Below are 13,662 nucleotides of genomic sequence, written 5' to 3'. Positions count from 1 at the left end.
TCTGGAACCGAAGCTAAAAGCCGCAGAGGCGGAAGCAGAGCAGGAGAACACAGCGAGGAGGGGAAGGAGGAAGAGGGCAGATCAAATAGGAAAAACACAACTCAAAGGAAATTGGAGAGGCTAACTATTTGGTGTTCCTTTGGGCGCAAACAACAATAGTGATTCAGGAATGGTTTCCTGCTCATTTAGACTTTGGCAGTGAAAGCGGATGCATGCAGAAAGTGGTTGCCCTGTTATTTTTAGTGCAGCGTTGCTGAGGATGCGGATGGCCTATTTTCTAACTCGCCTGCTCCCGGATCTTAAAATCAGCCCTCTTGTCCCTTTTTCACCCCAGGCAACTAAGTGAAAGACGGCTTGGAATAAAGCGGTGATGCTCAAAAAGGCTTCGCACCAACACGCCTTCTTCAAACTGTTACTGCAGCTTTCTGTAATATAGCCGATGGACTGCGGCTACAAGAGCAACTAAAAGCAGCCAAACCGCCTCGCACAGCTGTTTTCTAAGCAGGTAAACCAGCATTAAAACTAGCTGGACTTCAAGGTGACAAATCCACAGATAAATCACGATAAAAGTCTCACGTGATAATCTGCCTTTGACAGGAATATCTGCTGACTCAGGTTTATAATCATTACGATGATCAGAGGAAAGCAGCTAAGCACATTTAATCCTCAAACATGCCTCGACTATTTATATTTAATGTCACTTCATGCAGTTTTTACTCCTCATTTATATTAAAGCTGCAGTTACAAGTTGTTTAGAATAAAATGAATTTATATTAAAACCAACAAGGAATTTTCTTTTTTGGAACAAGTCCTTTTTACATGGGATCAGTGCGACTGGGAGACTTCATGGGATTTACAAACTACCAGCAACATTTGTGTGTTTTGCGACACTTTCACGGAGATAAGCAAAGTCTGAAATTTGGCGCTAAACAACTACAAGCTGCAGACATAATATTGTGCTAAATAAGCTGGGCCTGTGAAAAGAGTGCACGCTACCCATTAGGGCTGCACGATTAATCGTTAGAAAATCGCGATCTCGATTCATACTTATGTGCGATCTCATTTCTAAATGACAACGATTAAAAAAAAAAAAAAAAAAAAAGACGACGACGATTGTACCGCATTTTGATCCGGGACGTACTCTGCATGAAAACAAGCGCTCACTCTTCCTGCTCAACAAATGACAAGGGCGGAGCCTTATACCACGTGATACAGAAGCTGTGCCGTGTGATGCTAAAATTAGCAGGAAAAAACAACGGAGAGCACGTCAGGGATGACGAGAAAGTGACAGGAGAAAATCCGTCCCGGTCAACCACCCAAACATCAATAACGGGAACCTTATACAGCGCTTCCCTTTACCCGTCGAACTCCCGCAGGCACAAAGAAATTACGGAGGCTATCACTTATCACCTGACCAAAGATATGGCTCCATCAACACTGTGCAAAACGAGGGATTTAGGAAAACGATCAACACCCTAGACAAACGCTACACAGTGCCGTCCCGCAACTACTTTTCTATTGTTGCACTACCTGCTCTGTACACGCAGCGTCGAGCAACGGTGGAGACGGAATTTCAAGCAGGACAACAACAAAACGTGAGACATTTGTTGTTTTTATGTTTATTTATTGTTTTTATGTTTATTTATTGTTTTTATGTTCAGTCTCAACTGTTACGAAGTTGATGTGCAGTTAATAAGTGCAATAAATATTTATACTGGAAAAGAGAATCGTGAGAGAATCGTGATCTCAATTCTAAGCCAAAAAATCGTGATTCTCATTTTATGCTAAATCGTGCAGCCCTACTACCCATCTCATCTCCCATAATCATTTACGCTTTATCTGTGAATAGATCTCCAGTCTGTGCCCACCTGACTTTGTAAGTGTAAACTTTCATTTTTTCACCAGCACAGCAGCCATAAATCTGACAAAGGAAAAGAGACTGATGGGAAATGTAGTGAAGACAACAACGACAAAAAAAGAAAAACACCAAAATCATAACGATGTTCAGGACATGATCATTCCCCTCTGCATTTTCACCTTACAAACTATTAGTACAACGTGCTGTCAGTGTCCCTGTCCTGTGCAAACAGAGCTCAAGACACAAATATGGAGACAAGAAAGTGAGTAAATGATAATAACAGGATGTTGTGGATACCGTGCTGGTCACAGTTAGAGGTTCTATTTTAGATCTAGATTGCAACAGTTACAATTATAACTGTAAAGATTACTGTTACACAAATAAGCAATTTGATCTAAATCAGAGAATGAAGACCATCCAATAAATGGCACATGGCAGAGCTGGTTTGCAGCGTACCTTGTGGGTGACTTGTGCAAAAGGTAATTTTGCATTCACAGAAAGTGACACTTTTTCAGTTCTGAAAATGTTGCAAAATCTATTCTGAATGCATCTAAATAAAGTAATGGACATATAGGAGAAAATGTAATAGAGAGCAGGCAGAGCTTACAGCTTACTGTCTGATGTTCTTGTCAGAAGAACAATAAGCAAAAGGGGCCATTTTTACAGCAAGGTCGGCATAATGCATCCATTACAGCGCGCAGTAAAGCCGTATGAATATCCTGCTAACAGCTGAGGAGCATTCCTCGCTCCTCCACTTGGCTGGCCTTACCTTGTGTTTCTTTCCTGGCTCCCGCTCCCCGCCTGACTTATCCTTCTTGTTGGAGAATGTGAACTTGACATCTCCTTCCTCAAAGGCGTAGGGGTCGACCTCAGGCTCGTGATCTCCATCTGTTACAGCAGCAGCAAGATGCTGGTTCCTCCTGGCTCGATACATCTGCACGCGTTCTTCGGAAACCTTGAGTGGCCATTTAGACGTAGACATCACCCTGGATAGGGGATAAAAAAACGCAGTGACTCCTAGTGTTTAATGTAAAGATCTTCATAAAGTAGCAGTCTAACTGATGATTGCGATTGTGTGTGAACAGGGTGAGAGAAGAACACTGCCCCATCTGCTCTGTTTTGGTGTGACATCATGTACCAGTGTTTTTTACTGGAGTTACAGAAATGGCAGTGACTGCAACTGGTTCCGACAGCCGTCGTGCAGAAGAAGCCTCCTGTTTGCTGTCAGACAATTACATTTCTGCTGGCTTTATGAGAACACGGTGGCTCTGACACACAGAACTATCACCTGTTGCATCACTCATCAAAAACTCTTCTGTAGCTCGGACTCTGGCCTACGTGTTCATCATATGTAACAGCCCGGGATGACACGGAGAAGAAGGCGTTATCCTTGGTCTTCCCTGCCAGCAACAACTGTGTTTTTCTGTCCTCCTATCACGCCTGTCCAGCTTTGATGCAAGGTGATGGTGTGCAGTGACCTGGGTCACAGCTTAGCCAATATTCAGAGCTGTAGCTGGGGGGATTACAGCTAGGATAGGCCATCCAAGTGGCCGGCCCCACTCAGGACTGCATAACTTCCCTGATAATTCCCTCTCTGGCCACCCTGGTCTTCACCCTGGCACGCAGCATCCTACGGGACTGCACACACCCAGGACACCGGGTGTTTAAGCTGCTGCCGTCTGGCAGGAGGTTCAGGCTGCTGAGGTCCCGAACAAATAGACTCAAGGACAGCTTTTACAACAGGGCAACAGCCCTGATCAATGTAAATAGCTGACCTGACTGGATACCTCCCTGGACTTTTTAGGGGGAGGTAACAATGTTTAAAACGATAACAATAATATTTATATTTATAACAAGGTGCAATAATAATTAATGTGCAATAATAACAGTGTGCAATACACATACACTTATTCTTCTTTTTTATACTAAGTTAATATACTGTGTTGTGTTGTTTGTTACGTTGTGATGTGTCATATCGTGTCGTGTTGTGTTATATGTAGTGCCGACGTAGGACAGTTTTTCCAATTTCATTGTACTACTGTACTATGTATGACTGTGCAATGACAATAAAGAGTTATCTTATCTTATCTTCATGCTGCCACTATCTGTGATACCTCACTAGCAGCTGCAGCTCAGTCAAATGCTCTCTAGAACCTGCTAAACTGATAACCAGCAGATAGTACTTTTATCAGCTCCACCTCTATTACATTAGCAGTGTTTTATCTTTATCCAACTCCATCATTACTCTCTCCCTCATTGCTCTCTTGTGCTTGTGTGAAGGAATCACTGAGTAGTGCTAGCCCTGCATATTGGTGATGTATGAAGTCAAAAGGTCACAAAGCTGTGTGTAGCTAAGTGTTACACTGAACAGGAGGAATAGGAGGGGCAGCAAGGGTGAGGAAAGAGGAGGCAGATGTGTTATTATTTTTTTTAAACTATTTTTTTCTGGGCTGTTGAAAGTGCTTCAAAGCGGCTCACTGGCACCGTATACAAAGTAGGAAAGCTGGGATAGCTGGCTTTCCCAAACAGAGGCCACTGAACGGGGACTGAAGTGTAATTGCCACTCACTCTGTGACCGACACCAGGTTGTCTTGTGATGCGGCTGCCTCCTCTCTCAACTTGTCTCCAGGCAGCAGCGGCGTGGGCAGCTCGGCTTCTTTCCTTCGGGGTAAGTTGAATAACCTCCATGGTGCGTGGGAGCTGTCGTCCTCCAGGTTGATCGCTGCACCCACATACACGGTAGGCTCAGGAGGCTCGGAGTAGGCTGAGGTTCCGGGGTGGGGGTTGGGTTGATGGGATTGGAAGTGCTGATTCAGAGCCTCTGGCCCTCCTTGCTCCTCGCTGCTGCCCTTCACCCCGACCAGGCAAGCTTCCGGCTGCGGCTGGTAAAAGTGTTGGCTATTGGGGGTCGAAGGGTTCTTCATGCCCTCCCCTGACTCCTCACTGCGTTCACAGGGGTGGGGACTAAGTGGTGGGGGCTGAGGGGAGTTGGCCTGTTCTGATGGCCCAGTGCTAACGCCCCCACTGTGGAGCTGGGGGGCTTTTTGGATGGCAGATACATCTGCAGAGCGAATACTAGGAAATCTTGCTCCATCCTGACTCCTCAGGGCCAACCTTTGTCCAGCTGTTGCTTCTGTGTCTATGGAGGCTTCGTCGCTGGCCAGGCTGCGATGATGGAAGGGTGTCTGGGGTCTTTTCTGCTGCTTGTCACCCTTCTCTGGCTTCTCTCCTCCAGTTTTGTGCTTGGTCGGAGGTTGGGATGGCTGGCCAGCTGACTGAGGCTGGCCCGTGTTATTGGCTGTTCGCTGCTTAACTAATTTGTATCTGCAGGAGAGCAAAAACAGGGAAATGCAGTGAGACCGTGACGTACTGATGACAAGGAGCAAAACACTCGCACATACAGAGAGTCTTTTACGAGAAGTTGTGCAGCTCGTGTGAAACTTCCTTTTAAGCCATCGCATCCGTTGCTCTTATAAAACATCAATTAGCCCAATTATGCTCACGAGCAACAAGGCAGCACCGCCCCCCAAATTTATCCCAACACAATTAGCAGAGAACACTTCACGGATCAGCTCCAGAGTAAAGCTGTAACAGCTAAACCACAAAGGCTAATGCATAGTCATACATTTTTTAATTATTCACAGTCAAACTGATGGCATGAAAAAAAATCATCTTCTAAAACATCAATATTGTATTTTCCTCAGACAGCCAAACAGAAATTAATGAAGCACATTCACAGAGTGCTGTCAGAAGAAAAGACACAAAATATATGAAGGATTCACCAGGGCCATGACCTGCTAGAACACCCACCTCACCAAAGCCCCTCTCCCGTACCTCACCTTGGTATCACCTGGCTCCTACATCCCATCAGACACGTTTCAAAGAAAAATAGTCTGAGGTCATCTTTTACCCTCCGTTTTGACGGCTCAGCACTCACGCTGCAAGCAACACTTACACATCAGTGTCCCTCTTTAATAAGCAGGCTTTGTGTGTGACCTCGCATTCAGCTGTCAACATAAACAGACACGTATGGCTTCCATCTACAAAACAAAGCTAATGGACAGTAAAACTGGCAACGCACAGCTTCCCATTTATGTGCTGCCAAAGAGTTGGGTGCTTTCCAACAAATTAACATGCTCCAGCTGACTGGCCCAATTCACTCTGCTCATCTGCAGTCCAAGGTGCACGAGCCCGGTGCAGAGGATTCCCCAAACACGCACACAGATCCACTTTAGATAGCGCTTCATTATCAACCACAAAGTAGGACTTTCTTTCAGTTGGTTTGGACTTCTGACAAAACCAGTCAAGCATCCAGGCATAGAGTATACTGGTTAGATGTGCAGACTGGAGTGGTCAGGCTTGCGTTTCAGCGGATTAAACAGCTGCCTGTATCTGCAGTTTATCAGGAGGCAGAGAAGATGATGATCATGGGACGCAGACATAGCAGCATGCTGTTTACGATGATCTAAAAACTGTCATTAAATAAAATGTGATAGACAAGAATGTCTATATATTAACCAGAGAGGACAAATATTAACCGTCTGCAGGCATAAGCAAACAAAGAATAGCATTTACAAGGTGTTAGACTACTGCATGCAAAATGATATTAATGCATATGATGGGTGTGTTATTTTATCCTAAATAAATACAGAGGAGGTTGTTCAGTGAGGACTTTATAAGGACAGCTGGGCTGATTCAGACTGATAAAACACCAGGGCAAACACATGATCTGAGCTTATTTGTTCACATTAACAACACACATTCCATTTACCACCCTCAACAGCTACATCAGAGGTCAAACTATTCTTTCCGCCTGAAATCACTCCAGTCAGTGCGGGAATAAAAACGTCCGACTTACAGAAACACACAAGCCAGCAGAGGTTTCAGCCCCGCCACGGCTGTCGCTTACACAAAATAGTGATAAATTGAAAAATGTGAAGAATAATATGCTTGTCAAAGTCCAGACGCAGATGTAACTTGCAGATATTTTGCTGAGTACGGCCCTCTGCGCCGGTGTTCAAAGCCCTGTGGACTCCATGTAACCTCTTTGAAATGTCTTTGAGCGCACACATATGAGCAATACCTGTGTGAACTGCACATCGACTGACCTCGAACAGCTGCAGTACGACCTCTGTGAAGACTCCACAAAATCCCAGGTTCCCACTTTCTCACTTGGCTCCTCCTCGCAGGTACCGTTGGTTGCAGCTGGAAACTTTCGCCTAGGGAGTTCAAATAAATAAATAAAAAGTCGAAACGAAATTCTATTGAGACTTTTCAATTTCCCCAATTCTTTCAAGCAGCATTTATGTGAACAGCCCCATCCACTTTTGATGCCATTTTTCTTTCACATACAGCAGCGATTGGTAAAAGCTTTGAGCCACGGCTGATTTTATCACCCTCCTTGGAGCGGTAATGGTTTGGCTGACAGCTAACGATAGGCAACGTTTTGTGCTTGGTCAAGAGGCAACAGATCCCAAGGTGCACCCAACGTGTCAGAGTCACTGCTGTAGAATAATAAAAACAACCCAAGGCCTAAAACTTTAAGCTATTACTTGACTACCGACATTTATATCTGTCCGGTTTTCTTCAGAACTCAGAGTTTAATCAATAATAAAAAGCAGACAGAAATGTAGCAGAATAATTCATCTATGTCTGTGCAAGTAATGTGGTTATTTATGATATTTCTAATTAATATCAAATAAGCAATAATCAGATCTTCAGTTTTATCTACATTTTATATACGTATATAAACACAACTCGCTGTAATACACACTCAGTATTTCTGTACAGAGGTAACTGCTCCTCTTATCCTGCCAGAGGTTTCTTCCTGTTCATCACATATATTGAAATAATACGTTTTTAACCAGGAATGATCAGTGACCATGTTTGTACCAGTTAATGCACGGGTCTAGATTGATTTTGCTAAAGCATATAGTTGGATCAGGTGACCCTGAATCCTTAGTTATGCTGCAATAGGTGTAGGCTGCTGAGGGATTCCCATGATGCACTGGGTGTTTCTTCTTCACTCACTGTGTTAACAGACCTCTCTGCACTGAATCACACTTGTTATTAATCTCTGTCTCTCTTCCACAGCATGTCTTTATCCTGTCTTCCTTCTCTCACCCCAACCAATCACAGCAGATGACCCCGCCCCTCCCTGAGCCTGGTTCTGCCGGAGGTTTCTTCCTGTTAAAAGGGAGTTTTTCCTTCCCACTGTCGCCAAGTGCTGCTTATAGGGGGTCATATGATTGTTGGGTTTTTCTCTGTATGTATTATTGTAGGCTCTACCTTACATTATAAAGTGCCTTTGGTGCTGTGTAAATAAAATTAAATTGAATTTACTGTCAAATATTTTCCCATAATCATACGGTGAAGACAAACAAGTCTGATTGAGAGCAAAGCCAATGTAACTGATAGGTGATGCATCCATTACGGCATACCTAGTGGCAGTTTTCATGTTTAAGCACTCTGCACAATGTCACACGTACTTGTTCTGGGCTCGGTTGATATTGCACTCTTGCCAGACACGCTCCACCATCTGACTGGCTAGCCGGCGTGGAATCTTTCCTCCGTGGTGACTTGTTCTGTCCACGCTAAACGCATCAGATGATGAAGGCATCTTAACCCACTTCTGAGCCGAGTGAGAGTCCACTGGGGAAGGAAAGAGGAAGGTTAACAGACCATTTGACAAAAGATGACAAATTCTTCCAGTCATGTTAAGAGAAATCCTCAACTTAGGACTCAGCAGGAGTCTTATGTCTTTACCTGTCTGCGCCTCTTCGGGTGATGTGGGAGGGGTGAGTGTCACCAAAGACATGGCGGGCTCTCGCTGGGAAGCAGGCACTTGGTGGCCACCCGAGTAGACGGCAGTGCAGTGGGAGGACCCCACAGGGGTCACAACAGGGATGTCTGACTGGGGTACCAGCACCAGGCAGGCTGGGTACACCATACGCACACCACCTGAACCAAAACATGCAAAAAGTTCAGGATCACAAATCAGTCAAACTAAACTAGAAACTCTACACGTGAAAAAGGTATTCTTAAGATTGTGGATTCAAAATAAATACTGACCAACGAGGACCTCAACAGAGGCCAGAGATTCATCCTCCCAGTCCATGTCCTCTGACACGTTCTCCTTGGCACTGGGACTGATGGGATAGAACTGGTTCCACTCCTCAATCAGCTTCTGGGTAGGTGGGTCTGACATCTTAAAGGACTGGCCAGTCAGTGTTCCATTTAGACCAAATGGACTCAGGATCACTAAAAAGGGGGAGGAAGGAAAAGCAGCAAGAAGGAAAGAGTCAGCATAACTTTGGGAATCTTCCATTCTGCATCACATCTTCCACAACTACACTTAAAAACTAGTTCCTGTTTTCCCATTACATCCTGGTCCCTTTTTTCTCTAAATCCATACCACTTGCGATTCCTTTCCTGTCTGTTCTTATTGTCGCTAAATTCTTCACATCATTCATCTCGTCTTTCTTTGTACATGTGTTTTCCTTTCATTGTCATTCTGCCATCTCTGGACGAATCAGGAGCGCTCTGACCTTTCCAGACGCCAATTATTGAGAAGCAGCAGCCTCTCAGAGCCCATAAACAGAGGCTTATAAAAGGGGCCAGTCCTTGGCAAACACACTTGACCTCACAGACATATGAGAGTGGCAGAGAGAGCCCATCAGTCAGCTTACAGAACAGACCAACATCCATCAGCCAAATGCAGATAGCACCATAAACTAACATGCATAATGCATACGTATGAACACAGAAACCAACTGGAAACATGCACACACACACACACACACACACACACACACACACACACACACACACACACACACACACACACACACACACACACCATCTTGCTATGCATCCATTCTCCTTTCTCTTTGTCTATTATGCATTGAAATGTGGAAAGGGGGGTATAATGGTTCTACGAACAGACTGGCTTGGTGGGTGTGTGAGTGAGCATTTGTTAATGTCCCTCTCTGCTCTGCCTTCCTAGTATGTCATTACTAGACTCGATGGCCTCTGTCCCCAGGTATTGATTGAGCGGCTGGACTGCAGAACAGCTTTCATGATAGGAAAATGGCAGGAGACAATGGAAAAAAAGGAGAGGGTAGAAAAAGAAAGCCTGTGTGCACAAATAGTCTTTCCAGGAAAGAGCCTGGAGCTTTGAGCATGTGCAGATAAAGTCCCATTTATGTTCAGTAGGTTATTGGAAGCAGCCATTTAACACATTTCTATTAAGCAATTTTTAAAAACCTATATGTTAGCTTTTAATAGCAGGATCGAAGTGACCCACCTGAGTAAACACACGAGGGGCAAAAAATGATCGAGGAGGTTAAAAAGCAGTTACAATGAATCATTAACTTCAGCTCTTTGCATCAAAAGCTTCCAACTGTGGACTTATCATGAAGGAGCAACAGGAAACAAGAACAATCACATGCTGTGGCAGGTTTGGTTGCAAGCGGATCCTTTTAAATACCGCGTGGAGAAACGGAAAAGGCTCAGGAGCAACCACAGAGGGCAGCAGGCTGTACACCTAACTTCTGGACAAGATGAACAGCTGCTTCCTGTTTCAGTGAAACTTGAAGTCACACCCTGATTATCCTCACTTTTGACTGGCAATCCAAGTTTGTTTTTGGTACAACTTTAAACAGATTCACTTGCTGCTCTTCTGTTGTGCTTCTGACAAAGTCGGGGCTCAAAGAATTCTGCAGCATTTAACCGCACTTGCTTTTACAAGCCAACCATGCCCGTTATCAAACTGACCAGGGCTGAAATCTTAAGGATTACAACTTTAAACGACACTGTTTGGACACAAAGGGAAAAAAGTGACAAACAGATCCGACACTTCGGGATATTTCAAGGACGGCGCTGGCAGGTGGCAGTGGGAGATAAGTAGCACTGCAGCAGATTGGAAGCAATGTTGAGCTTCACCAGACAAAGTCAGGTGACTTGGAGGAATAATGTTATTTTGGTTTTTTACTGTCAAATGAACCTCAGAGCATTTAAAAAAAAGAAAGAAGCTATAAAAACACGTCATCTAGACGCGAGCCCCGAACGCCCCTCGGCGTACTGTTTCGCTTCAGCCTACAGAACGCACTACCTCAGCGAAAACAACCCAACAGAGAGAAGAACAAAAGGTTATTTACGTTGAGATGCACGACAACATCCAGCTATGGACGATCACATTAACCTTGATTAAATTCAGCCCTGCTCCTTCCTTTTCTGCACTTCTTGCTGTGCGCACACGCGCTCGTAAGACCTCGGGCCAATTGTGGAGGAGAGATCAAATTCAGCACAATTATGGAAATGGTTTACCCCCCTCCCCCTGATCGCCACCGCACCTCATCCTCCCCTCTCTCGAGCTACCCCTCCTGCCCCTCTCTCTGGCTGTGAGTCCATCTCTGGTTCCCTGAAGACATGTCAAATGTGCTCAGATCAGTGTAATGGGCTGAGAGTTCATTACATTCACTCTGCGCCCTTTTATGAGGTCACATCCTGGAGAGGTCTGCCCGCCAGAGCGCTCTGCCGCGCAGTAAACCAAGCTGGCAGAGGTGAGTGGGGGGGGGGGCAGATAGATGGATAAAGGGGGATGGAAGTCAGGCCTTTCTCGGTGCTATGCTTGGTTAGCCAGGAGGATACACACTGCGGCGGTGAAAACGCACACCTGCACACAGACACACACGCTCTCACAGTAGAGACAGGTGTACGCATCAGTTTCACATAGCTGGGCTGCATGAGGGTGTTTCCAATGCTACAAAAACGAATGCATCATTCTAATAAACTGCTCCTGTGGATCACTTGTATGAGCGTACTCAGCAGCATTATCACTCAGTGAAAAGAGAAGAGGTGTCAGTGTGCATCTCTGAAAACCTTGAGCCCTCAATTACCTGACCAGGATGGAAACTCGGCGAGATATTGCCATTTAAGTATTTAAAGACTAACAAAACAGTCGCAAGTTACTCTTAGCTGGTGAGCAATATAATCCTTCTAAATAACTGGAAAACCCCATAAACATCACCATACGTATCTGCATGCTAAATTCTGATAGTCTTTTTATTTTTATCTAAAGTACTCGTCTTTAACTGAGAGGTATTATCACCTCCCTTCATGAGGTCTCTAGAGACACTAAAGGGGCCGTCTGTACAGGAATTACTGTGGCGAATGGAGGAAGTGATCACTATTATTACTCTGGAGGGGGCGTACAGAGAAAAAGAGGACAGCTGCATCACATCTATCCAGCCATAAATGAGAAAGGTAAAGGCGGCAAACTTTTCCTCTGGGAAAACGTCTCATCCAACTGGGTTTATTTTTTTATTTTTTATTGGTGCACAAAGATTAAATAAAGATAAGCCTCGTGAGGGCTGGTTTGTCAAATTTCCACAAAACATTCATTTTAGCTATGCATGATTTTAATTTCTGCATCATCTCTGTGCAGGGGGACACGTTACATCACAGCCGAGCGCATTTGTGCGGTCCAACGCTGCTGAGAGAACACTCGAGGCAAGTCAGCAAAGTATGCAAATGAAAGAGCCGAGTACTAGATAATGACACGACACTCATACCTCTCTACTAATAGAAGAATCAACAGGATGGGTGTGTGATAGCAGTTTTACATCTAATGACTGTATTCATAAAGCAATCTGTTTTCTTCCTACACGAGTATGAAACTATGCATATTAAAGTCGCTACACGAACATTTGGATGGGGTGTGACTTTTCATTGAGCTGTCTGCGAGCCAAAGAGCAGCGAAAGACAGCGCGACAGAAGATCACATACGATTTATCTTACAAACAGCACCGAACACACAGACTGCTGATCCATTTCATTCAGAAAAAATATATCTCTACACTTTTGTTAACCATCAAATCAAATCAAATCAAATCACTTTTATTGTCACATCACATGTGCAGGTACATTGGTACAGCACATGTGAGTGAAATTCTTGTGTGCGAGCTTCACAAGCAACAGAGTTGTGCAAAATACAATGATGTAAACAAGCAGTATTAGTATTTTATTAAAATCCATTTATGCGTGTTCAACAGTCTAAAGTAACTGTAAGATAAAAGTTGCCACTCTGCATGAGTGACCTGTTACTTTGAATCCAAAGAAGAAAATAAATTTGACCGGAACAACGGTTCAAGAGGCTGTGGGGTTGAACAGCTCTGGACTTTTAAACAGGCAGAAACTTTAAATGTGATTTTATTTACAGCTCTGACATTTTTCTCACACTGAATAATTCATCAACTTTAATTCTAAACTTTGTGGTTTGTGTCCTCAGCAGCAGACACGTTGTTGTAATGACTTGTGTAATCTATTTCAGAAAAACTTACAATGACAAGCAGCAGAAAATTTGCAATAATGTGTTGATTCAGTGTAAAAATAAGCCTTTTGTTTGAAGAGCAAAATCCAGAGAATCCAGTTTTGTTTTTTAAGTCTTAAGTAATAAAGTCCTGCAGCCGATACAGGGCAACCGTGATATTTATTGTGCTTCATTTGTTTGGGATCATTCTGTACTATTTGGTAGATTTTTATTGGATTACAACGTAGTTTTATGCACAAAATTAAAGATACAAAAAAAGCATCTCTGTGCAAACAACAAGCAACAACCCTCATAAAAATTATTTTACTGCCATTTGAAAAAATACAATATGTGAGGGTGAGGTCTGGCAGATCAAATCAACCTGACACATTATTAGGAACTTCCTGTTTGTGTTGATTTTTTGCCAGTCACCAGACTTTGGGGAATCTTCGTGTGCAGCAGATCTTCATTCATAAGGTCAGGTTGAAATTAA

The 13,662-nt window shown here is 44.0% G+C and overlaps 1 protein-coding gene across 1 annotated transcript in view; it reads right to left on the bottom strand.

Moving 5' to 3' along the window:
- Positions 1-13,662, bottom strand: part of med13a (mediator complex subunit 13a) — a 71,344-nt gene that overhangs the window by 17,564 nt on the left and 40,118 nt on the right. The window contains exons 5-10 of the mRNA XM_086307753.1: positions 8,930-9,118; positions 8,624-8,818; positions 8,347-8,509; positions 6,967-7,077; positions 4,427-5,182; positions 2,628-2,844 (exon numbers count right to left, since the gene is read on the bottom strand). Coding sequence (XP_086163879.1) covers positions 2,628-2,844; positions 4,427-5,182; positions 6,967-7,077; positions 8,347-8,509; positions 8,624-8,818; positions 8,930-9,118 — 1,631 coding nt within the window. The remainder of the gene's footprint in view (positions 1-2,627; positions 2,845-4,426; positions 5,183-6,966; positions 7,078-8,346; positions 8,510-8,623; positions 8,819-8,929; positions 9,119-13,662) is intronic.

This window comes from Aulonocara sp. 'chitande type north' Nkhata Bay, linkage group LG10 (assembly GCF_057382095.1).
Source record: "Aulonocara sp. 'chitande type north' Nkhata Bay isolate Kocher_YH1m ecotype deep benthic linkage group LG10, A_spYH_male_GT1.1, whole genome shotgun sequence".
NCBI lineage: Eukaryota > Metazoa > Chordata > Actinopteri > Cichliformes > Cichlidae > Aulonocara > Aulonocara sp. 'chitande type north' Nkhata Bay.
Note: the sequence above shows the minus strand (reverse complement) of the source record. Positions and strands in the feature narration are given on the sequence as shown.